The 25,366-nt window shown below is 44.9% G+C and overlaps 1 protein-coding gene across 1 annotated transcript in view; it reads right to left on the bottom strand.

Annotated features, from left to right (window-relative positions):
• The window catches only part of LOC138366829 (uncharacterized), a 31,034-nt gene extending 5,872 nt beyond the window's left edge, over window positions 1–25,162 (bottom strand). The window contains exon 1 of the mRNA XM_069328116.1: window positions 25,046–25,162. Coding sequence (XP_069184217.1) covers window positions 25,046–25,162 — 117 coding nt within the window. The remainder of the gene's footprint in view (window positions 1–25,045) is intronic.
• Between the last annotated feature and the right edge of the window lie 204 nt (window positions 25,163–25,366).

The following is a 25,366-nucleotide window of genomic DNA, read 5'->3' as shown; positions in this document are numbered from 1 at the left end:
ACTGCTTCGTGAATCTGGCCCCAGGAGATAGTTAAGAAGTGCCTTTTCTGTGATTGTTTGGCAGAACAACATACTGCCCCAACCATCAGTTAAATATAGGAGATTGTTAAGCTGAAGTGGGCTTATTAGCCCATAGTGAGGTGATTCACCTCACCCCTGGTGAGGTGAATCACTGGCTGCTGTACAGTTGTAAGTAGTCTACCTTTCATTATGTTCACAAGAGTCAACGAAACGCATCTCTTAGGGCGATTAAGCTTCAATAAAACTCCAAATCCAAAGTTTATTTTATAAAGTTAATTTTTCAATCAAAGAAAAACATAAGAAAATTTGCGATTATTCGTGCTTAATTTATGTTACCCTTTATCATATTCAATAACATGTACATATATATATATATATATATATATATATATATATATATATATATATATATATATATATATATATATATATATATAATATATATATATGATATACCAGCATATATTCTTCATGGAGCATATTTAACTTGGCACGCCAGCTAGTTTAGTGTGCAATAAATTACCAACAATTTTATTCAATACTAATTCTTTAGGAACACCAGAAATTGAAATTTAAAATCTAAAACCATTTCATATTAACCTTGCAATTTATATCAGCCTGTTGCATCTGTATAAAAATGCTCGATGATTTATCTCCTCTGGCAAAGTTTTATATGATAATTCAACTAGCAAATCTTAATTCAACGTTGCGAAGCTTAAGTGCCGGGAACAATAACTTGGGAGATGGGGCCCAACAGCTTCTGTAATATCTCAGTGGTGTAGGAGGAAAGTTTATTAGTAACGTCATCCTTCACGGGGACAATGGCGGCCAGTAATGCCTTCCTGCATCGCTGGTATATTTATGGCTACTACCTTCCCTTCCCCCCTCCACACACCCTGGCCAGCGACGGGCAGGTCGGCCAGGGGGCCTGGTGGGTGATGGGTAGGGTGCTGTGATGGGCAGGGTGCTGTGATGGGCAGGGTACTGTGATGGGCAGGGTGCTGTGATGGGCAGGGTGCTGTGATGGGCAGGGTACTGTGATGGGCAGGGTGCTGTGATGGGCAGGGTACTGTGATGGGCAGGGTGCTGTGATGGGCAGGGTACTGTGATGGGCAGAGTACTGTGATGGGCAGGGTGCTGTGATGGGCAGGGTACTGTGATGGGCAGGGTACTGTGATGGGCAGGGTACTGTGATGGGCAGGGTGCTGTGATGGGCAGGGTGCTGTGATGGGCAGGGTACTGTGATGGGCAGGGTGCTGTGATGGGCAGGGTACTGTGATGGGCAGAGTACTGTGATGGTCCTGATGGTCACTATGGCCCTGGTAGTCACTATAGCCCTGGTGGACCAGATAATGGCCCTGAGGGTCACTATGGCCCTGGTGTTCACTATGGCCCTGGTGTTCACTATGGCCCTGGTGTTCACTATGGCCCTGGTGTTCACTATGGCCCTGGTGTTCACTATGGCCCTGGTGTTCACTATGGCCCTGGTGTTCACTATGGCCCTGGTGTTCACTATGGCCCTGGTGTTCACTATGGCCCTGGTGTTCACTATGGTCCTGGTGTTCACTATGGCCCTGGTGTTCACTATGGCCCTGGTGTTCACTATGGTTCTGATGGTCACTATGGTCCTGGTGTTCACTATGGCCCTGGTGTTCACTATGGCCCTGGTGTTCACTATGGTCTTGGTGTTCACTATGGTCTTGGTGTTCACTATGGCCCTGGTGTTCACTATGGCCCTGGTGGACTAGACAATGGCCCTGGTGGTCCGAAGATGGCCTTAATGACCTCAACGATGATAAAGATGGTTGACCTGACAGCTCTGACGAAGGTCTCGATGTTACAACTTGGGTTCGTAAGAGTTGTGGACCGAACTCTCGAAATCCTCTCCAGGTAAACTCTAGGTAAAATCTAGGGCTTTTGGGTTAATTTATAAACTTGTAACTCTGAAAAAATATGCACAGATGAACTAGTTCGGACCCTTAATTAATATGTATAAATGTTCTGTATGGTGTGTGTGTGTGTTCTGTATGGTGTGTGTGTGTGTTCTGTATGGTGTGTGTGTGTTCTGTATGGTGTGTGTGTGTGTTCTGTATGGTGTGTGTGTGTGTTCTGTATGGTGTGTGTGTGTGTTCTGTATGGTGTGTGTGTGTGTTCTGTATGGTGTGTGTGTGTTCTGTATGGTGTGTGTGTGTTCTGTATGGTGTGTGTGTGTTCTGTATGGTGTGTGTCTGTTCTGTATGGTGTGTGTGTGTTCTGTATGGTGTGTGTGTGTTCTGTATGGTGTGTGTGTGTTCTGTATGGTGTGTGTCTGTTCTGTATGGTGTGTGTGTGTTCTGTATGGTGTGTGTGTGTTCTGTATGGTGTGTGTGTGTTCTGTATGGTGTGTGTGTGTGTTCTGTATGGTGTGTGTGTGTGTTCTGTATGGGGCGTGTCTTGTTCTATGGGTAGGAGAGAGAGGTAGGGGGCGAGATCTCCCCCTCCCCCTTCTTAAGGGAAGGTGAGAGATAATAGGTCTCCGCTCCATTCGTAGGAGCAGATGAGAGATGGAGGAGGAAAGAGTCCTTTCTCTCTGTCCCCTTCCTAGGGGCAAGTGAGAGACATTAGGAAAACGGAATCACGCTCTCTGAGGAACAGGTGAGAGATACATTGGCATCTCTGAGAGCCTACAGGATATCATCTCCCCTCAATGCCATCCCTTCATCTCCTAGAGACGTAGCAGCATCCACATCTTGGACTTGGGAGCTTCAAGCATCCTTGATGTTCTTGGTTGTCGCCTATACCAACAACTATCATTATATCTATGAACCTGTTATGTCTATAATCCTGTCATAATGTCTTCATTAGCATGTATAATATTTATATATCCGTGCTGGAGCAACCAAGCGTGGCCAGGACAGTCTCAAAGTCCTCGGGGTTGATGGTAAAATTTACAATTTATAGTTGAGGTTCGCTAAATAACGTTCAAACGCTTGTACTGAACCAGATGTTGTCGTAGATGTGTATACCCAATTACTCGGTGTATATACACTTAAGAGTTTAGGTTAGTGCTGAACTGTGTTGAGGGCTACAGTGTACTTGCTGGTTGGTTAATAAGGTGTTGTTGTGGCCTTAATAAGCCTGCCGCAGGTGATAGATCTTGGGGGTCAATATCACAACAGAATTTCTATAGTCTCTCAGAGTTGGGTTGGTGTTGGGCTGATGTTGAGTCAACCATGGGAGGGTTTTTAAGACCACCTTAATAACCCTCCCGTTGACTTTAGTCCTCAACTGAGTCTAGGACTGATGTAAACTGTGTATATGCACCGAGGAATCCTGACACAACCTAACCTATCACAACCTAACCTATCCTACAACAACCTAACCTATCCTGACACAACCTAATCTATCTTGACACAACCTAACCTATCCTAAAACAACCTAACCTATCACAACGTAACCTATCCTGACACAACCTAACCTATCCTAACACAACCTAACCTATCCTGACACAACCTAACCTATCCTGACACAACCTAACCTATCCTTACAACCAAACCTATCTTAACCTAACCTCCCCTCACTTTCTCATTCCAGCTTTCTCCTCCCTCTCTCATCACCCCTTCCCTTCCCTTCCCTTCCCTTCCCTTCCCTTCCCTTCCCTTCCCTTCCCTTCCCTTCCCTTCCTTCTCCTCCTCCCTCAAACTTCCACTTTTCCAATTTGCAATAATGTGCTCAGGCAAACAATATGTGTTGGTGTGGCCAGCCTGCCAAGGCTTGACCGTGCAGCCAAGGCCAGTAGTGGAGGCTGAGAGTGCTTGGCCGAGTGCGAGAGAGTGGGTGAGAGAGTGCAGGGTGAGAGAGCGAAGTGAGAGAGATGTAAATGGGTTAACGAGAGAGAGAGAGAGAGAGAGAGAGAGAGAGAGAGAGAGAGAGAGAGAGAGAGAGAGAGAGAGAGAGTGAGAAAGAGAGTGAGAAAGAGAGTGAGAGAGAGTGAGAGAGAGAGAGAATATTTCCCGCGATCCTACCACCAATCCTGTCAAGGCTCCTGTTTAAACATACTAAAATCCATACATACATTTCCAATCCCCCTACATACATCATACCCGCCAGCAGGTATACATAGTCGATATGTAGCTCCTCCAGTCAGGGTATGTAATTAAGCCCACATATATATGTTCTAAGCTACACATGTGTACACTATTTGTACTATGTGCGTGCATTCTTTAGAGTGTGTTTAAGGTTTTGAAGAGGACTCAAAATGAACAAGTACTGTGTCTCTTATTCAATTCTTGAGATCAACAATTCGAAGGAAAAAAATTATCTTAGCATTTGATCTTGAATATTATCCAGAAAGAATACTCAATTAGCCTCAGGATAATTGAGCCTCAATTATCCTCAGGATAATTGAGCATTCTTCTGAAACGTCGACGTCCCTGAGGTGCATAATCACAACGACGTCTAACGATAGACGTAAGGCGCTCTGACAGATTTATAAACGCAATTAGATCCTAGAATCTTGTTTAGAACATTGTATGCATTCAGAACACCTTCAGAAAGGATGTAGGTTACTTCAGAACATTGTATTCATTCAGAACACCTTCAGAAAGGATGTAGGTTACTTCAGAACATTGTATTCATTCAGAACACCTTCAGAAAGGATGTAGGTTACTTCAGAACATTGTATTCATTCAGAACACCTTCAGGAAGGATGTAGGTTACTTCAGAACATTGTATTCATTCAGAACACCTTCAGAAAGGATGTAGGTTACATCTGTAAAGTTAGCTTTTAATACACTTACACATATATTGGTTCTTTAATTCATTTTCTTTCAAGCACTGTGGCATTTTAGTAAGTTTCTCCAAACTAGTATTGTCGTGTTTGATGTAATTCCTATCACAATGAGTCCATCATCTTGCACAACAGTCCAACTCCCTTTCCCTTTAAAATACGACTACGGTCAATTATTTGTCATCGAGGATCCTAGTGAAACTGCATGCCAGAGCTGTTATCCTACATCAGCTCATCAGAAGCCTGCCCCTAGAGACTCATTTATTGCATAAGATTATTATTTGTGTCCATTAGAAATTAACTAGCATTAATGTTAAGTAACTATCATATATGGAACACGATGAGCCAAGGACCAACTGTGTGCCAGAGCTTTCATTTGATTGGTTATTTTGATAACCATCGTAGCAACCTGTTGAGCAAACAAGTTCCTGATGCGAGTCAGTCTAAAAATGATCACAGATAAGATGATGTTCTTTAGAAAAGCATTGCCAGCATGAGGCCGTTGATAAACGAGAGCCTTGTGTTGCGAATGCCAACTACTGGTTGTTCACGAAGTTGGACCAGGTGCGGAACTTTGAATACTACTAGCCTTGTACATAACAGTAAACCCACCAATATTCCGATGGTGTTGGAGGCTCTGATGTTCAGACCAGTCCAACCAGAAATGGTGAAGAGTAGAGATGAGCCTTCTTGCACGGTTCTCCACTTTCTCCAAAATTCTGATGAATGATGGAGAGCAGACAATCCAGGAGAGGTACATGCACACTCTTTCATCATTTAAGTTCCTCTATCCCGTTTATATTTAAGTTCCTTTATCCCGTTTTCTTCTTACTTCCTCAGCCTCATTTTTAATCCTTTCCTCGCTGTAAACATTCAACATTTTGCATTCCACTTCCCAACTCTCACCTTACTCACTATTCACTCTCCCTCGACAATCCTTTCCCCCTCTCTATCCTTCTTTCATTCCTTCTCTATATTCCTGTCTCCCTCCATGGACCCTCCAGTGCTATACTAGGGAGAAATATGCAGAGTCTCAGAGTGACAGACACCTTCAGACAGACCTGTCTGTCACCCTGTTTCAGGGTAACACACACACACACACACACACACACACACACACACACACACAGTGGTTGACAAATGGAATGCATTAGGAAGTGATGTGGTGGAGGCTGACTCCATACACAGTTTCAAGTGTAGATATGACAGAGCCCAATAGGCTCAGGAACCTGTACACCTGTTGATTGACGGTTGAGAGGCGGGACCAAAGAGCCAGAGCTCAACCCCCGCAAACACAACTAGGCGAGTACACACACACACACACACACACACACACACACACACACCAGGATTTACATAGTAATATCACACTTTTCAGTGTTGTGGGACGAGGGCTGAGGTCGTCACGCGTCTTGAAGATCAGGTGTAAGAGAAGTGAAGATGCTAACAGATCGCAGCAAGAAGTTGTGTTCACTTCTTAGCCCCTTCGTCGCTCCCTTCTTTATTATGGCTTGATGTGTAATGATGGGGAAGGTGGGGGGGGGGCTTTTGTATTCACTGATGGCTGGTTTTTATTAATTTGCAATGTACTTGCTGGTCTGTGTACTTGCTGGTCTGTGTACTTGTTGGTCTGTGCTGCACTTTAAAGTCATATCACACAAAATTATATTGATGTCTAGGATCATTGATATCTTTTTTCTTGATCTTAAGACCCATTGTTCCGTAGAATCTATTTACATTTATATATAGATGGATTTATTATCAGGTTGATTGATCACTCAATTTACAGATTTATAGAACTATAGATTTGCTTATCCAAGTTCAGTAGAAGTTCTGGTTGCAATTCTTTTAACCATGTCGTAGCTCAGTCGATTAAGGCAGCGTCTGGGATGCTCTCGGACATAGGTTTGAACCCTCGTCACGGCCCTTGTGGATTTGTATAGATCTATAGAGCCTCTGAGTCCATTTGTCTCGGGTTCTAATTAGCATTTAAAAAAATATTTTTCTTAACTTTTGTAATAAGATAAAAATAATAATAAAAAATGTAATAATAATTTTTTTTGTTTTTGTTTTTAATTTTGGATGATTATAATCTTAGTTCTTTAATTCAAGACTTTATTATCTAATTGCTGTTTTAAAGTTTTTAAAATTGACTTCTAAGGCTTTTTATTTATATTTTTTGTATATTATTATGCATGACTTCAGCTTTTGGAGGGTTCCAAGACTTTGATGCTTGAGACTTGATGCTCAGTTCTCAGTAAATGTGTTTATGATCATAAATATCTTCCTTCCGGCTCGTGTATCCTTCATATTGCTGTGGCCACTAGAGGCACACGAACCATTCCACTGACGCGAATGTTGTCGTATTTAATATCCTGAGACTGTAAGCGTCATTCTTGCCAGCCCTCGGCTTCGGTCCCTCTCGCACCACGAGGAGGAAAGTTGGTTTTGTGAAGTAATTGGCGACAGTCAATCAGAGAGTTCGTTTTAAAGCTGTTGCCAGACTTGTATTATACCTCATGTTGAGGAGCAATGTCCGCGCGGCCCGGTCTCTGATCAGGACTCCTGGCTGGTGGTCTGGTCAAGCAGGCTGTTAGACGCCAGCTTAGAAGATCAATAAACTATGCATCAAATGGAACATCAAATATATATTTATTTGACTTCTAAATATCATCTCTGTGAAGCAAGTTGTGTGTGCGAAAGCGGATATTTGCACGAATGTTGCTGTTTTGAGCCGGTTGAGAGAGAAGACTTCGTACCCTTCGTACCAGGGAGCCGGTCGGCCGAGCGGACAGCACGCTGGACTTGTGATCCTGTGGTCCCAGGTTCGATCCCGGGCTCCGGCGAGAAACAATGGGCAGAGTTTCTTTCATCCTATGCCCCTGTTACCTAGCAGTAAAATAGGTACCTGGGAGTTAGTCAGCTATCACGGGCTGCTTCCTGGGGGGTGGAGGCCTGGTCGAGGACCGGGCCGCGGGGACACTAAAGCCCCGAAATCATCTCAAGATAACCTCAAGATAACCTCAAGATAACCCTCGTCCAGTACTCGCAACTACTCTTGACAGACAAAGGTTCGTCAAATAACTTCAATCTTTGGGTTTCGAACCACGGATTTCTGAACTTCTTTGATTTCTAAATCCATTCAACACTCGAACCATTAACAACAATCGTTACATATCTGACCACATTAATCTCTAAAGTCCATCAGCGAGGTCGCAACCCTTACACAATTATGTCAATTGATTTCTTGGCCTCAACTTTTTTCTGAAAAAAAAGTGAATCATGTAATATCATTGGACACAATTTCCATACATTTGTTGTTTAAACAACGTTTATCACCCGCAGTACCTTGTTTTTATCGTGCCCAGTCTGTTGTTTTATCGCGTCCAATCCCTTGCTTATGGTGTGTGATGTCCCTTATGTATGGTGCCCAATCACTGCACGATTCTCTCCTTCGTTCGCGGAAACTTACACCCAGTGCATTGCAGAGACGCTGCAACAATTTCTTTGCCGTTCAACTAACTACAGCGCTGTAAAGCTGCAGCATGAGCTAAGACTTCCGATAATTGGCAAACTAATCGTCCAGCCCGTCGCAGCGCAAATTTATGTTGGTGATTATTGCACACGAATATGGAAATCTGGTCCATATTGCATGCGTTGCTCGGGTGGCGTTTATTAACGTATGTTTGCATGTCAGGGTGATATATTGTGCTCATTATATCGGGGCGTCGTTGTCGGTGAGAGGCGCTGTGAGTTGCAACTGTTACTAGCTGGACTCCTGCCACACTCTTAAGAGTCCAGACCAGTCACTCTTGATGGACTTTGACCGCTCTTGAGTCTAGACAAATCACTCACAACTCTTTGAAGGCCAGGCTAATCACTCGTGCTCCACTCTCACCAATTTGGCGTCTAGACTATTCATTCGTGCTGGACTCGTCAGTTTGGAGTCCAGACCAGTCACTCGTGTGTAACACTCGCAGACATCAGCTAGAAGAGAATGAGAGTCCACGAGATGACGTGACAACGTTGGTCAGTCTCCGGGATACATCTCCTTGTCACGTTCTCTTTCCTAGAGCTTTGAATCACCACCTTCCACCCAACCCTGGTAATCCTCACTGCCCTCCACAACCCTGGTAATCCTCACTGCCTCCACAACTGCCTCCACAACCCTGGTAATCCTCACTGCCCTCCACAACCCTGGTAATCCTCACTGCCTCCACAACTTCCTCCACAACCCTGGTAATCCTCACTGCCCTCCACAACCCTGGTAATCCTCACTGCCTCCACAACTGCCTCCACAACCCTGGTAATCCTCTCTGCCTCCACAACCCTGGTAATCCTCACTGCCTCCACAAGCCTCTCAAGCTGTTCTACACCAATATGACTGATTTACCAAGTTTTCAGAGGGAAGGGAATGGTATTATTAAGAGAAAGCTCCCAGCCATTACGATTGTATAGCACTGGGAAGGGATCAGGATAAGGGATCTATGTAGATCTTAGTGAATATATAAGCAGATAAATCGTGTGTTTTCCTCTTCTTTGCTTTGTTAGGAATTTTGTAGATTTTTTTTGCCTTCATTTGCCTATTCCATCCCGCTCCCCCGCCCCTATCCAGCCCTGCTCCACCTTATCCTCATTCCCTACATCCAACTCTCTGTTCGTCCCCCAATCCCATCTTTCTTCTTCTCCCGCATCAGCTCCAAACACCGTCATTTGAACTCTTCTGAAATTTATTGTCGGAGTTGGTGAAGGCGACATTTGTCAACAACTTGGAGACGATTCAGTGCGTCTCCCGCGACATTTATCACGGCCGTCACGCTCCAAAAATTTCAGCTGGTGGCAGACGTCAGGGTGACGACAGCCAAGCCTCGCTCCACCAACTATATCATCTTACAACTAATCGAAACTGGATGGAAGAAAAGGTGGTTATGTCAAGGAAATTAAGACGTATTCCAGTCTTAAGTCCCACTTAGTTTATGGCTTCCACAAACGACTCGGTACCTAAATCACTTAAATAATCTTGACTCTGTTCATGTGATAGATATGATCCTGGCTGGATCTTGTTACTTCCTCGTGTGTCTGAAGATCAATGCGGTTGGGGTCACGAGGCTACGCGGTACAGGAAGTAATGTGTCTGGGAGACTTTAACATGCAAGGCTGTGATGTCAATCTTCCCCGAGGATCCGGATTGGTTCGTCTTGCCTCGACTTCAGAATATCGGCGTTGTCATGATGTCTCCATAATTCCTATTGACACCATTTCTTTGTGGAATTTTAATCTCACATGTCTTGGTAAAGAGTCCGTCTGTTCCTTCCGTCTGGCACACCAGTCAGGGTCACACTGTATACTCAGTAACAACTGAGTATACATTGTGTATACTCAGTATACAGTGAGTATACACTGTATAGTCAGTATACACTGTATATACTATACTGAATATACATTGTATACTCAGTACAACGTCTGCTCACACCAGGCAACGAACTGACTCCATTAAGTCAAGTTACCCAGATGTGGATTTCAGGAAAATTGCAGCCTCTTGTGAACAGCTTCAATATCTTGCTCTATTCCTATTTGTAAGTCTCAGGTTGACGTATCATAAATGATGTACCTAAGTTTGAACTTGGAGCCGCGACTGAGCAAGGTCGTTCAAAGACACCGGTTAGCAGTCAAGTTAGCTCTCCAGAGTTAATTGTTTTCAGGATCGCTTCCATTGTCATTGAGCTCCTAGTTGTTCTTTGAATATTTTACTTCTAACCAATCACAGCTCGCCAAAATGTCGCCTGTGTCCATTGGCTTTGAGGGTAATGTCATTTCCGTTGGACGACATCTTTTCTATCCACACAAATATTCACTTTTACATAGGGATGAATTACATACTTCTTCTTCACTAATATACAGAGATAGAATGATGTCACACAGGGTAGTTACCATATTAAAGAAACCTCTGTTACATCTTTAGTCATTACTGAATGTGTTAGACCATTATTTGTCTTCTTGGTGCTCAGAGAACCATTTTCTTAACTCCTCATCGAGCTCTGGCTTGTTCCTCTGTCTTGCTCCTCTGTCTTGTTCCTCTGGCTTGTTCCTCTGTCTTGTTCCTCTGGCTTGTTCCTCTGTCTTCCTCCTCTGCACACCTCAAAGACTACACAAAAACCGTCGTCTTCTCCTTCAAAGTGCTACATGACTTAAGGTATTTAATAGGACGAGTGTCCGACGCTGGAATGCGTAGGACTCCATGCTGTGTAGGACCCCTGGACTGTTGAGGGGCTCTGGTGGTGGGCCAGGTCCCCGGACTGTGGCCAGGTCTCAGGACTGTGGCCAGGTCTCCGGACTGTGGCCAGGTCTCAGGACTGTGGCCAGGTCCCCGGACTGTGGCCAGGTCTCAGGACTGTGGCCAGGTCTCCGGACTGTGGCCAGGTCTCAGGACTGTGGCCAGGTCTCCGGACTGTGGCCAGGTCTCCGGACTGTGGCCAGGTCTCAGGACTGTGGCCAGGTCTCCGGACTGTGGCCAGGTCTCAGGACTGTGGCCAGGTCTCCGGACTGTGGCCAGGTCTCCGGACTATGACCAGGTCTCTGGACTGTGGCCAGGTCTCAGGACTATGACCAGGTCTCAGGACTGTGGCCAGGTCTCCGGACTATGACCAGGTCTCTGGACTGTGGCCAGGTCTCCGGACTATAACCAGGTCTCCGGACTATGACCAGGTCTCAGGACTGTGGCCAGGTCTCCGGACTATGACCAGGTCTCCGGACTATGACCAGGTCTCAGGACTGTGGCCAGGTCTCCGGACTATGACCAGGTCTCTGGACTGTGGCCAGGTCTCCGGACTATGACCAGGTCTCAGGACTGTGGCCAGATAAACAGAGCATAAATCCCTGGCATCAGATGTAGGTTCATCCAGGGCGGCGTAGATTGTTTCATCATTAACTGCTTGTTCCTCTCCCTGTTTATTTCAGGTCTTGGCGTCGAGGCTTACCAGCCAACGAGGCTTGTGTACACATGTACACTGAGTGCCTGTAAAGGCTTACATCTCTCTTTGGTTCACATTTTAGTTTTTGTCAGGACAAAATTTTAATGGAACCACAGGGAGAGCGGGCGAGAACTGGACTCTTGGAGATACCAAAGGCTCTGTATACAAAAACTATTTAGAGGCACTTGCCTGTACACTGATTCCAAAAGATTGCAGGTAATTTTGAGGATGGGCTTCTATAATGCTCTTACCTGAAGGGAAATGCGTCGTTTCTCATAGGACGTAAATAAGGTGCAGGTTAATTGTCAGTTTTGTGGAGAGTGAGTCGGTGGGGAGTCGCCATGTTATCTACCACCAGGGGAGAGGCAACTGGGCTGCGTTTTAGTCCCATGGTTCGAGGAGCTATTTTAGCCATCCGCCGACTTTCACCATTAATACCAGCAATGTATATAAAAGTTTACATATCAGTGCTTTGTTGACTTTATTTACTGCCAGTTATCAGTCTTACCTAAACGTATAATGGGTAAAATATAAATATATTTCTTGTTATATTCATAAAGTTTCTGACGGACAAACGTTACATTAAATTGGCAAAATCCGTCTCGCGTTCATGTGTACTGAATGTGGCAAAAGGACGCTGATCACCCAGGCTGTTAATGCAAGCACAGTGTATGGGAGCGTTTGTTCTCCAGCACCGTCCTTCCCCTCAATCCTGTCTCTTACCAATCAAGATTGGGAGAGACAGAGACAGAGATATCTATATTCTCTTCGAGGCGAAGATGATAATGATTATATAAATTACTTCGTTAAAGATCACTTTCGCAGTATTAAAGATTCGTTTAAAGTCATATCACATCTGAATGCTTCTAGTTTCTGTCATAAGGTCTCGACTTCTCATTACGAACTAAGTGTCAGTAAAGAAGTTTAGTTCATTTATTATGCATCCCTTATCCTGTGAGTGGTTGTGGACCACATACCCATCCTGTGAGTGGTTGTGGACCACATACCCATCCTGTGAGTGGTTGTGGACCACATACCCATCCTGTGAGTGGTTGTGGACCACATACCCATCCTGTGAGTGGTTGTGGACCACATACCCATCCTGTGAGTGGTTGTGGACCACATACCCATCCTGTGAGCAGTTGTGGACCACATACCCATCCTGTGAGTGGTTGTGGACCACATACCCATCCTGTGAGCGGTTGTGGACCACATACCCATCCTGTGAGCGGTTGTGGACCACATACCCATCCTGTGAGCAGTTGTGGACCACATACCCATCCTGTGAGCGGTTGTGGACCACATACCCATCCTGTGAGTGGTTGTGGACCACATACCCATCCTGTGAGTGGTTGTGGACCACATACCCATCCTGTGAGCGGTTGTGGACCACATACCCATCCTGTGAGCGGTTGTGGACCACATACCCATCCTGTGAGCAGTTGTGGACAACATACCCATCCTGTGAGCGGTTGTGGACCACATACCCATCCTGTGAGTGGTTGTGGACCACATACCCATCCTGTGAGCGGTTGTGGACCACATACCCATCCTGTGAGCAGTTGTGGACCACATACCCATCCTGTGAGTGGTTGTGGACCACATACCCATCCTGTGAGTGGTTGTGGACCACATACCCATCCTGTGAGCGGTTGTGGACCACATACCCATCCTGTGAGCGGTTGTGGACCACATACCCATCCTGTGAGCAGTTGTGGACCACATACCCATCCTGTGAGCAGTTGTGGATCACATACCCATCCTGTGAGCGGTTGTGGACCCCATACCCATCCTGTGAGCGGTTGTGGACAACATACCCATCCTGTGAGCAGTTGTGGACCACATACCCATCCTGTGAGTGGTTGTGGACCACATACCCATCCTGTGAGCGGCTGTGGACCCCATACCCATCCTGTGAGCAGTTGTGGACCACATACCCATCCTGTGAGTGGCTGTGGACCACATACCCATCCTGTGAGCGGCTGTGGACCACATACCCATCCTGTGAGCGGCTGTGGACCACATACCCATCCTGTGAGTGGTTGTGGACCACATACCCATCCTGTGAGCGGCTGTGGACCACATACCCATCCTGTGAGTGGTTGTGGACCACATACCCATCCAGTGAGTGGCTGTGGACCACATACCCATCCTGTGAGTGGTTGTGGACCACATACCCATCCTGTGAGTGGTTGTGGACCACATACCCATCCAGTGAGTGGCTGTGGACCACATACCCATCCTGTGAGTGGTTGCAGAAAATATAACAGCGTCACATAATGGGATCAAGAAGTGAAGGCTAAAGTTTATTTAAGAAACAAGTTGTAACATTAATAAACTTTTATCATTATCATTGTGGGTTTGTTTATTAATTTAATCAGTACATTGTGATTAGGGAGCCGGTCGGCCGAGCGGACAGCACACTGGACTTGTGATCCTGTGGTCCCGGGTTCGATCCCGGGCGCCGGCGAGAAACAGTGGACAGAGTTTCTTTCACCCTATGCCCCTGTTACCTAGCAGTAAATAGGTACCTGGGTGTTAGTCAGCTGTCACGGGCTGCTTCCCTGGGGGTGGAGGCCTGGTCGAGGACCGGGCCGCGGGGACACTAAAAAGCCCCGAAATCATCTCAAGATAACCTCAAGATAGGTAGGAAACTATTTCACATTGTTCACATTTGTATAACTGTTGAAATCAAGCACATGACTTCAACAAATTTTTTAATTTGAATTTGAAAAGATGTTTGGTTCATCTGAAGAGGTTCAGGTTAACCTCTTAGGAATATACGCTGTACAAATGTCTCCAGCCTATGTCTTCACATCCTTCCTTGAGGTGATTTCGGGGCTCAGCGACCCTGCGGCCCGGTCGTCGACCAGGCCTCCTCTTTGCTGGACTGGTCAACCAGGCTGTTGGACGCGGCTGCTCGCATCCTCCCTAGCAGGCAAGATCAACCTAGAACTGTAACCATAACACTAGTACGTCGCATTATTTACAGAGTGAACTAATCTGTTTTCTATATATCGACCTCGATAGGTTTGGTGGGCGGTTTGGGTTCGTACGTTTTGGGTTAGGCAAAAATAGTTAAATTTTTGACTTAGAGGTCATTAAAGAGCACGTAGAGGCCACGTGGCCTCTCACCAGTGTCACGTGCAGGTCTAGAGGTGATAAGCTATCGTTGTAAACTATCGTAAAAGTGCATATTGATCGTAATTTCGTTGAAATACGTTGGTCTGGGCCAGCTTGCCGTAGCGGGAAGTACTTTATCCAGCAATGTATTAAAATATTGTCGAACCTTTTAGCGTGGAAGCCCCGTTGGAAGGGACGACTGACAGCTTAACGAGGCTTCGCAGCGGGAAAAAAACAATTTATATTTTATAACATGACACGACAAATATTACCAGGATGAACTATAGAGTATATATTAGTTCACAGTTTACCTATCCTGCCACTGGTGGTTATATATATATATATATATATATATATATATATATATATATATATATATATATATATATATATATATATATATATATATATATATAATCTTTTTTCCTCTTGATATCCTGTTTATGAAACATTGTGGTTAAAGTTCCTTCGCTGTTATTTCACATTTGTTTTACGAATTTTATAGTTTAACACACTTATTGAGGACAATAACAACGATCATTAAATATCTCTCGCAGTGTCCTGCCGTCTATCACACTCTGCTAAACTTTAAGGGTATTCATGTCTTAGAGTCGTGAGTCAACTTTTCTTCTGACAGCTTTAGCCAGCCACATGTATGTTTCAAGATGAACAAATATATACTATTTTGAACCAGGTGGTGAGTGTATACATAGAGCTGAACTTTTCTTCTTCGAGTGCATTGCTTCTGTTCTTATCACGCAGCTAAACATAACTTGTGAATGCAGGCGATGAGTCACAATAACGTGGCTAAATTATGTGTACCAGACTACACACTAGAAGGTGAAGGGACGACGACGTTTCGTCCCGTCCTGGACCATTCTCAAGTCGATTGTCACAATCGACTTGAGAATGGTCCAGGACGAACTGAAACGTCGTCGTCCCTTCACCTTCTAGTGTGTGGTCTAGTCAACCTGTTTCAGCCACGTTATTGTGACTCCTCGTCTGCTATCCGGGTCCACTTTTGTGTGTTGTGTCTAACAATACTGTATAGATAGTTCTGATTTTATTCTCACTTCCACCCAATTAGCTCGTGATCCCTGCAAATTTATTTTAATAATTCATATTCTCATTATAAATGTTTTATGACATGTATCGTTAATAACTCAAGATTCTGATCATTCACTCCACATTTTAGCCTTAATCACGGGAGCAAGTCTGACTTTTACAGAGCGCAACAATAGATAAGTCAAATCTGTCTTAGCTGTTCAATAGGGAGAAGATTACAAAATATTATTGCATCTAAAATCTGATATATAATATCCAGTATTATACATTTCAGTAGAACGATAATATGTTTGTTTTTTAAAAGTGATTATACACCGATAAATGTACACGTTAGGTACATTTAAGTACACTGCGTGGTGTAAGTACTCCTTTTAGCATCTTGAGATGATTTCGGGGCTTAGCGTCCCCGCGGCCCGGTCCTCGACCAGGCCTCCTTTTTGTTACACACCCCCATGAAGCAGCCCGCAGCAGCGGGTTGCTTCCTGGGGGTGCTTTGCTTTTAAATAGCAGCTATCTAACTCCCAGGTACCTATTTACTGCTAGGTAACAGGGGCATCAGGGTGAAAGAAACATTTTGCTCACTTGTCTCCACCTCCACCGGGGATCGAACCCGGAACCACAGGACTGCGAATCCGAAGCGCTGTCCACTCAGCTGTCTGGCGCCCATATACGTAACATAGCGATATTGGAGTGGTGCAAGTATGAGGCTTTGGCTGTGTACTCTCCTAGATGTACTTAGCTAGATATGCTTGCAGCGTCGATTTAGGCTCCTGGTCCCGCCTTCTGAACGTTCTTACCTTAATGCCCTGCCCGAAACGCTGCGCGTACTAGTGGCTTTACAAGACTGTAATTACCATTTTATGTATCCTCACATTCCCAATGTACCTTCTTGTATATGCATAAATAAATAAATAAATAAATATATAATGCAATGACTCATTTCTCACGCTGTACCACTTACTAACAGCTCTGACACAGACAAAGTTGTCTCATCTCTGTGGCGCGTTGACCTTCAGGCTCATGACCCCTCCTTCCCCTGTTCCCAGTTTTCAAGAATAGTTTGTCTACTTTTTGTCAATTTCTCTTGGAAACTTTTGATATTATTATCATGTCCCTCTGTCTCTCCTTTACTCCAGTGTGGCTAGCTCCACTTCTCTGTCTTTCCTCATAGCTCAACCCCTTCACCTCAGGAACTATTGCCTTGTTCCCCCCCCCCCCTTTGTCTTTTTTCATGTGAAGGGTCTATGTTGGGGTCGCATATTCAATAATGGTTCTCACCTTTGTTGACTACGGGCTCACCATAGGCCGTGTTACTTGGAACTGTTTGTTCCAGGTAGCGAATCTTAAACAACAACAACAACCTTTGTTGTGTATAGGGCCCCGAAAGCACCTTTGTCCAAGTTTCTGAACGTTGTTCAGGAGGCCGGTCACTGAGATTGCTCAGCATGTCGTATGCTGATGCTGTTTTTTTAATAATATGGCCTCCTGGCATCAGATCTGGGTTAAAGTCTACTCTCAGGTCTTTCTCCTGTTCTGATTGAAGATATTTGTCTTCCCTTCATCCTATATTGCTGTACTGGTTTTCGCACTCCTCTTCCACTCCTCATAACTTTGCATTTTTCTGGGTTAAATTCTAAAAGCCATTTTTTGTGTCACTTCTGTGTGTTCGTGTGTGTACTCACCTAATTGTGCTTGCGGGGGTTGAGCTTTGGCTCTTTAGTCCCGCCTCTCAACTGTCAATCAACTGGTGTACAGATTCCTGAGCCTACTGGGCTCTATCATATCTACATTTGAAACTGTGTATGGAGTCAGCCTCCACCACATCACTGCCTAATGCATTCCATTTATTAACTACTCTGACACTAAAAAAATTCTTTCTAACGTCTCTGTGACTCATCTGGGTACTAAGTTTCCACCTGTGTCCCCTGTGTGTGTGTGTGTGTGTGTGTGTGTGTGTGTGTGTGTGTGTGTGTGTGTGTGTGTGTGTGTGTGTGTGTGAGGGGAAATCAGACTTCTTTGAAACTTTGAAACTATTGAAAATCGAAATTTTTTAGACACTAAAACAGTTAATACGCCAATTATTAGCCACCACTGTAATGTATAATTGTAAATTTCCCCTCTCCTGTCTTTCTTCTTGCTCCTCTCGCTTCCCTTCTTGTATATACTTCTTTCCACATATATACTCTCCCCTCTCTCTGTGCACACTGCCTCCCTCTCACCGCCCCCCCCCCAGCAGCTCGTTACCGCTAACGAGGCAGTTCCCGCCGTCATACGCCCCTCAGGAATCGTAAGACGACTTCCAGCCAATTGCGAGGCATCGTCCGGACGTAAGACGATAGCGGAGGACCCCAAGCTTTTTCCCGCCACAACTGGAGTCCTCAGCTTGTACCAGAGCCTAAACACTGGTGTCAGAGGCTACCTCCCTCCCCTGCCCTCTGCCCTCCCCTGCCCTCTGCCCTCCCCTGCCCACTGCCCTCCCCTGCCCTCTGCCCTCCCCTGCCCACTGCTGCCCTCCTCCCCTGCCTGAGATTCACTGATATTTGCATTCATGGGATTTTATGTTTTCCTCCAATTTAGAATTTTTAGAGAAAAACTGGGGATTTGGGCCGCTTTCTGCTGGCGTTTTGGAGCGTAAAATAACAGAATTAGAATGGCAACCCGAAACGCCCCCGAAAAAATTGAATGTCCCTGAAATCAAATTGCACTAAATTTTAATTTAAGCCATTGTCCCTCCTCCCCCCTTTTCCCTCACCCTAAATCTGAGCCCCTTTTCCCCCCCATAGGTGACGTCAGTGTCTATATGTCACACCCTTGAGGGCTAGTTCATGCTTGGTGAAAACTAGCCCTCAAACTCGTTGGGTAATTTAGACAATAAAATAAGTTCTACTAATGCCCGCAGGGTTGTTGGCTATTTACAAATAATGAGGAAAATGACCCTTATTGTAAAGTATACAATACCATTTAAATGTTATTATAGAATGCAAATATTTTTTGGTGAATATGTTCTAGTATATACCTTCTGGTGTATACACTTAACAGATTTAGAAATTAAAATTTTATATTACCGGCGTTGCTGTAGTTAGTGGACTGACTTGGCTGTGAATGTCCTGAATGTGAATGACTCGTCTGACGTTGAATTACAGGAAAGACTGCGAATGACTGTGTCATCTGTGAATGACTGGACTATGGGTGATTTGAACTGACAATAGTGAGTTATGCCCCACACTTAACTGATGGGTGTATACTCATTAGTTGTATGATGAGATATATATACAAGATATATACACTTTATATACATGTATCTCTACCTGCATACAAATTTGTATGCATAAAACCCACGCTCAATATAAAAAAATGTATTCAGACTGGCTTTAACAACAACAACAACAACATACTGTATATACCCGGTACATGACAACAGTTCTGTAACCACAGTCACACGAGACCTGCATACTACTGTACCGGCAGTACGCTGTAATCACTATAAAACACTCAAGCTGCCCAGCAATACAATAATTACTGTATCAAAATAGCCATGATTCGCGGTTCAATAGCTCTAATAACCATCATGTCAACTGTACAATAACTATCACTGGTGTATGATTATATTCTGGCTGTCGGGGGAACATATTGCTACCACACAACAGTCCAGTGTTCCCTGAACCATTCTTGGCTACCACACAGCAGCCAAGTGTTCCCTGAACCATTCTTGGCTACCACACAACAGCCAAGTGTTCCCTGAACCATTCTTGGCTACCACACAGCAGCCAAGTGTTCCCTGAACCATTCTTGGCTACCACAAAGCAGCCAAGTGTTCCCTGAACCATTCTTGACTACCACACAGCAGCCAAGTGTTCCCTGAACCATTCTTGACTACCACACAACAGTCCAGTGATCCCTGAACCATTCTTGGCTACCACACAACAGTCCAGTGATCCCAGAACCATTCTTGGCTACCACACAACAGTCCAGTGATCCCTGAACCATTCTTGGCTACCACACAACAGTCCAGTGATCCCTGAACCATTCTTGGCTACCATACATCAGTCAAGTGATCCCTGAACCATTCTTGACTACCACACAGCAGCCAAGTGTTCCCTGAACCATTCTTGACTACCACACAGCAGCCAAGTGTTCCCTGAACCATTCTTGGCTACCACACAGCAGCCAAGTGTTCCCTGAACTGTTCTTGGCTACCATACATCAGTCAAGTGATCCCTGAACTATTCTTGGCTACCACACAACAGTCCAGTGATCCCTGAACCATTCTTGGCTACCATACATCAGTCAAGTGATCCCTGAACCATTCTTGACTACCACACAGCAGCCAAGTGTTCCCTGAACCATTCTTGACTACCACACAGCAGCCAAGTGTTCCCTGAACCATTCTTGGCTACCACACAGCAGCCAAGTGTTCCCTGAACTATTCTTGGCTACCACACAACAGTCCAGAGATCCCTGAACTATTCTTGACTACCACACAACAGTCCAGTGATCCCTGTGTTGTTTTGTGAAGATAACTTGGTCCAACAGGCTGTTACTTGGAGCGGCCCGCAGGCCCACATATCCACTACAACATAGGCGGTCCGGCACTTCGTGCAAGGACGTCTCTAATTGTTTCTTGAAGAAGTTCAACTTTAATCTGGCAATATTTCTTATGGGTGTTTGTATTGAAGTGCTGTGGGTCTGTGATGTTCAGCCCTCTCTCTCTCTCTCTCTCTCTCTCTCTCTCTCTCTCTCTCTCTCTCTCTCTCTCTCTCTCTCTCTCTCTCTCTCTCTCTCTCTCTCTCTCTCTCTCTCTCTCTCTCTCTGTTTATGTCTCCTCTTCTCATTTGTACTATTCTGCATTTCCTTCCATATCGTTTGCTCCAGTTTGTTGTTATTCAATTGTGCAAACTTGGGACCTGGCCCTCCAGCATCTTTCATATATATAATATTTGATTCCTCTCGTCTTCTTTCTAGAGATATTTTAGAGAAGATCGAGATTCCTATCGATCTAGAGTTTTGAGACGGTCCCTGTAATGTTAATACTATATCATGTCTATGCGTGCCGTGTATGTTCTCTGTACTCTCTCTATTTCAACAAGCTTTCCAGCTCTGAAGGGGGAAGTTAGTACCGAGCAATACTCAACCCGGGACCACCAGTGATTTAAATAGTATGAGCATTGTGTTGACCAGACCACACACTAGAAGGTGAAGGGACGACGTTTCGGTCCGTCCGGGACCATTCTCAAGTCGACCAATCGACTTGAGAATGGTCCAGGACGGACCGAAACGTCGTCGTCCCTTCACTTTCTAGTGTGTGGTTTGGTCAACATATTTCAGCCACGTTATTGTGACTCCTCGCCTGCATAGATCTGATTGTATCTTGTACCCTGTGTTTCGTTCACCTTCTTCATTTCTACCATTTCCAAATTCGTGGAACTTATCACTTCTAAACATTATGTTGTTTTCTGTTGCTTTATCAAAGATCTTACTGATATCGGATTATAGTTGTTTAGTGTCTTCAACGGAAGTAGTTCACCGTAACCTTCCGGGCTCGGTGCCTTTATTTTGATAATTACTGACTTCTACGGAAGTAAATTCCGTAGAATTTATATTCCGTTGAATCCCATACTGATTTTGGTATCCTTTGCAAGTGATGATATCACTGTGGAACACTGCTGTGGAACAGCTCCACACTATGGAACAACACTGTGAAACACTACCCTGAATAACACCACTGCAGAACACCTCTGTGAAACACCACTGGAGAACACCTCACTGAAGAACACCACCCTGTAGAACACCTCCCTGTAGAACACCTCCCTGTAGAACACCACGCCTCTCCTAATTGAAAGTTGTTAATCACAACCCCCCTCCCCCCTCCCCTATGTTATGAGCGGCCCCGGGGGATTGATTCACAACTTTAATCATCTCAGTTTTAGAGAGGAATTTTTATACCCTTGTCCAGGGGCATAATTATGTGTGTGTGTGTGTGTGTGTGTGTGTGTGTGTGTGTGTGTGTGTGTGTGCGTGTGGGTGTGTGTGTGTGTGTGTGTGTGTGTGTGTGTGTGTGTGTGTGTGTGTGGGTGTGTGTGTGTATGTGTGTGTGTGTGTGCGTGTGTGTGTGTGTGTGTGTGTGTGGGTGTGTGTGTGTGTGGGTGTGTGTGTGTGTGGGTGTGGGTGTGTGTGTGTGTGTACTCACCTAGTTGTGCTTGCGGGGGTTGAGCTCTGGCTCTTTGGTAGGACTTTGGTAGGACACACACACACAAAGAGCTCTAGGCTCTTTGTGTGTGTGTAAGTGTGAAACATTCTCTGAACAGATAGTCAGCAAGTTGAATGCAATAAAGGAAGTTGTGGAAGCTATCTCTATCCACAACTTTAAGGCCAGATTCGAGAAACAATTCGAACGTCAGTATACTTCAATTGTAACGCAAGAGATAGACTTCGGGCTCACCATAGCCCGTGCTACTTGGAGCTTTTTGTTTCAGGTAGAAAATCTTAAGAACAACAGCAAGAGATAGAGCAAGGGCTAGTAAACTTAACACGAAGAGCTAGACCTCATTCCTCATACACTCTGATGGGTTCTGATTCGTAAGTACTGAGGAGCACTGACCAGGCTGCGGGAGTTGTTGAATTCTGGAAATCATCAACAAAAAGATAACAGCCACCAAGGGCACGCGAAGGGATAATTAACAAGACATAGACAAGAGTGAAGAGTTCAGTTCACAAGGGTGAAGAGTGTTCAGTTCACAAGGGTGAAGAGTGTTCACATCAGGGAGGTCGAACTCCAGTCGGAGCTGAAGCTTCGTTAAGCATGACGGAGATAATCTTGTTCACGATGACATTGTCTCGTGAAAGCGTTTTAGTGTGTGCTTCTAAGATGTATTTTTTTTCTTAAGTGTGCGAATGGCAGGAGGAGGAAGAGGAGGAGCAGGGAATTATTAAAAGTTTCCAGTTATGTACAAGATTAAATTTTATTTTAACTCGTTAATTTTCTGAAAATTAAAAATCACACACTCGCATTTAGCTGAGTGAGAGAATACCTACCAGACGGGAAACAGGGAGTTATAGTAAGGCTGAGTGTGAGATGTGGAGTTTGATCCTCATTGTCAAGTATTATCATAGATGCAAAACTGATGAGACTAAAACGCAGGCAGATTCAAGAATGCTTCAGAAGGATCGGGACAAACTAGACAGGTGATCTGAGACATGGCTGCTTGATTTTAATCCAACTAATTGCAAGGTGATGAGGCTTGAGAAGTGATGATATGAGGGGGAACTGAGAGTAGAACTCAGAGATCAACCTCTCCTGTTCTTAAGAGAACAAGGTAGTTATTGGGTTACACGAGAGAGTGACGGGCACAAAAGAGCGCCTGAGACTCAAGAGACAGTCTGCTGTGTCGAGTGAGTGCTCAGGAAAGGTCAAGACTTATCTCCTGGAGGAACAGGATGCGGGTAGGATGCTTGTGATCAGCCTTGAGACATCAGGTGACGGAAAGATCAATTAGTGGACTTCATCCTGAACACTATGAAATGATGTCTTGAGCCTAGTAAGCCTATCAGACTTACCATCATATAAGTGATGTTAACAGAGGATTGTAAGGTCAGTCAGTATTTATAGCTTCGTATACGAATTAAAACGTGGGGTTTTAAACGGTAAATACAAGTTGTATTTAATAGCAACATATAATTTAACTTACTAAACCCAATCCGATTAATATCAACGTGTTGATAATGATATGCAGATTATTAATTTAATATAGAAGCAAAGGTTAAACAAAGTCACAAAGACCTTGTGGCTAGTTTACAAGTAAACAGAAGATAAACAAGTATTTGTTGATGTTCCTTTGCTTGTTTCTAGGAGGAGATTTTTAGTGATAACTGCAGCTGGTAAGTGTTTTGTGTGTGTGTCTTGAGTATAGTGACACTGTTAGGGGTCATGGAGTCATTATAATGGCATTGTTGTGGACATAGCTTCGGTATAATGATCATTTGAGGCAATGGCTTCAGTATAATGACATAAAACTGCAGCCATGGCCACACTAATGTAATTGGTGTGGCCGTAGTTCTCTCTCTCTCTCTCTCTCTCTCTCTCTCTCTCTCTCTCTCTCTCTCTCTCTCTCTCTCTCTCTCTCTCTCTCTCTCTCTCTCTCTGTCTCTCTCTCTCTCTCTGTCTCTCTCTCTCTCTCTCTCTCTCTCTGTCTCTCTCTCTCTCTCTCTCTCTCTCTCTCTCTCTCTCTCTCTCTCTCTCTCTCTCTCTCTCTCTCTCTCTCTCTCTCTCTCTCTCTCTCTCTCTCTCTGTCTCTCTCTCTCTCTCTGTCTCTCTCTCTCTCTCTCTCTCTCTGTCTCTCTCTCTCTCTCTCTCTCTCTCTCTCTCTGTCTCTGTCTCTCTCTCTCTCTCTGTCTCTCTCTCTCTCTCTCTCTCTCTCTCTCTCTCTCTCTCTCTCTGTCTCTGTCTCTGTCTCTGTCTCTCTCTCTCTCTCTCTGTCTCTGTCTCTCTGTCTCTGTCTCTGTCTCTCTCTCTCTCTCTCTCTCTGTCTCTCTCTCTCTGTCTCTCTCTCTCTGTCTCTCTCTCTCTCTCTCTCTCTCTCTCTCTCTCTCTCTGTCTCTGTCTCTGTCTCTGTCTCTGTCTCTCTCTCTCTCTCTCTCTCTCTCTCTCTCTCTCTCTCTCTCTCTCTCTCTCTCTCTCTCTCTGTCTCTCTCTCTCTCTCTCTCTCTCTCTCTGTCTCTGTCTCTCTCTCTCTCTCTCTCTCTCTCTCTCTCTCTCTCTCTGTCTCTCTCTCTCTCTGTCTCTCTGTCTCTGTCTCTCTCTCTCTCTCTCTCTGTCTCTCTCTCTCTCTCTCTCTGTCTCTCTCTCTCTCTCTCTCTCTCTCTCTCTCTCTCTCTCTCTCTCTCTCTGTCTCTGTCTCTGTCTCTCTCTCTCTCTCTCTCTCTCTCTCTCTCTCTCTCTCTCTCTCTCTCTCTCTCTCTGTCTCTGTCTCTCTCTCTCTCTCTCTCCCTCTCCCTCTCCCTCTATCCCTCCCCACTCCCCGTGACGGATATTTTGACTCTGCTCGTGCTGTGTATCACTCCCGTGCACCAGCACACTCCGGCAGACATGTTGCAGCATCACCTGCATCTTCACCTGTCCTTCTTGGCTTCCATTATCACACTGGTTGAGTTCAGAATTCGTAATGCAAGTTGTTCCAATGGTCCGCTCTATAGGATTCTCACGTTCTCGGCGCTGCATCTTACGGATATCTTACGAAATTGCCTCAGAATCATATGCCGTTAAGGTTGTGTTTGCTATGCGGCCAGCACACGATACGTAAAGGCGGCTTGTCACTGCATTTCATAAATTTAAGTCGTAAAGAAGAATGGTGAGGTTTGTGTCTGAGGCAGGTGTGCGAGGCAGGTGTGTGAGCTACCAGCCGGGTGTGTGGGACTGTAGTTG

The sequence above is a fragment of the Procambarus clarkii genome, chromosome 20 (genome assembly GCF_040958095.1).
Source record: "Procambarus clarkii isolate CNS0578487 chromosome 20, FALCON_Pclarkii_2.0, whole genome shotgun sequence".
NCBI lineage: Eukaryota > Metazoa > Arthropoda > Malacostraca > Decapoda > Cambaridae > Procambarus > Procambarus clarkii.
Note: the sequence above shows the minus strand (reverse complement) of the source record. Positions and strands in the feature narration are given on the sequence as shown.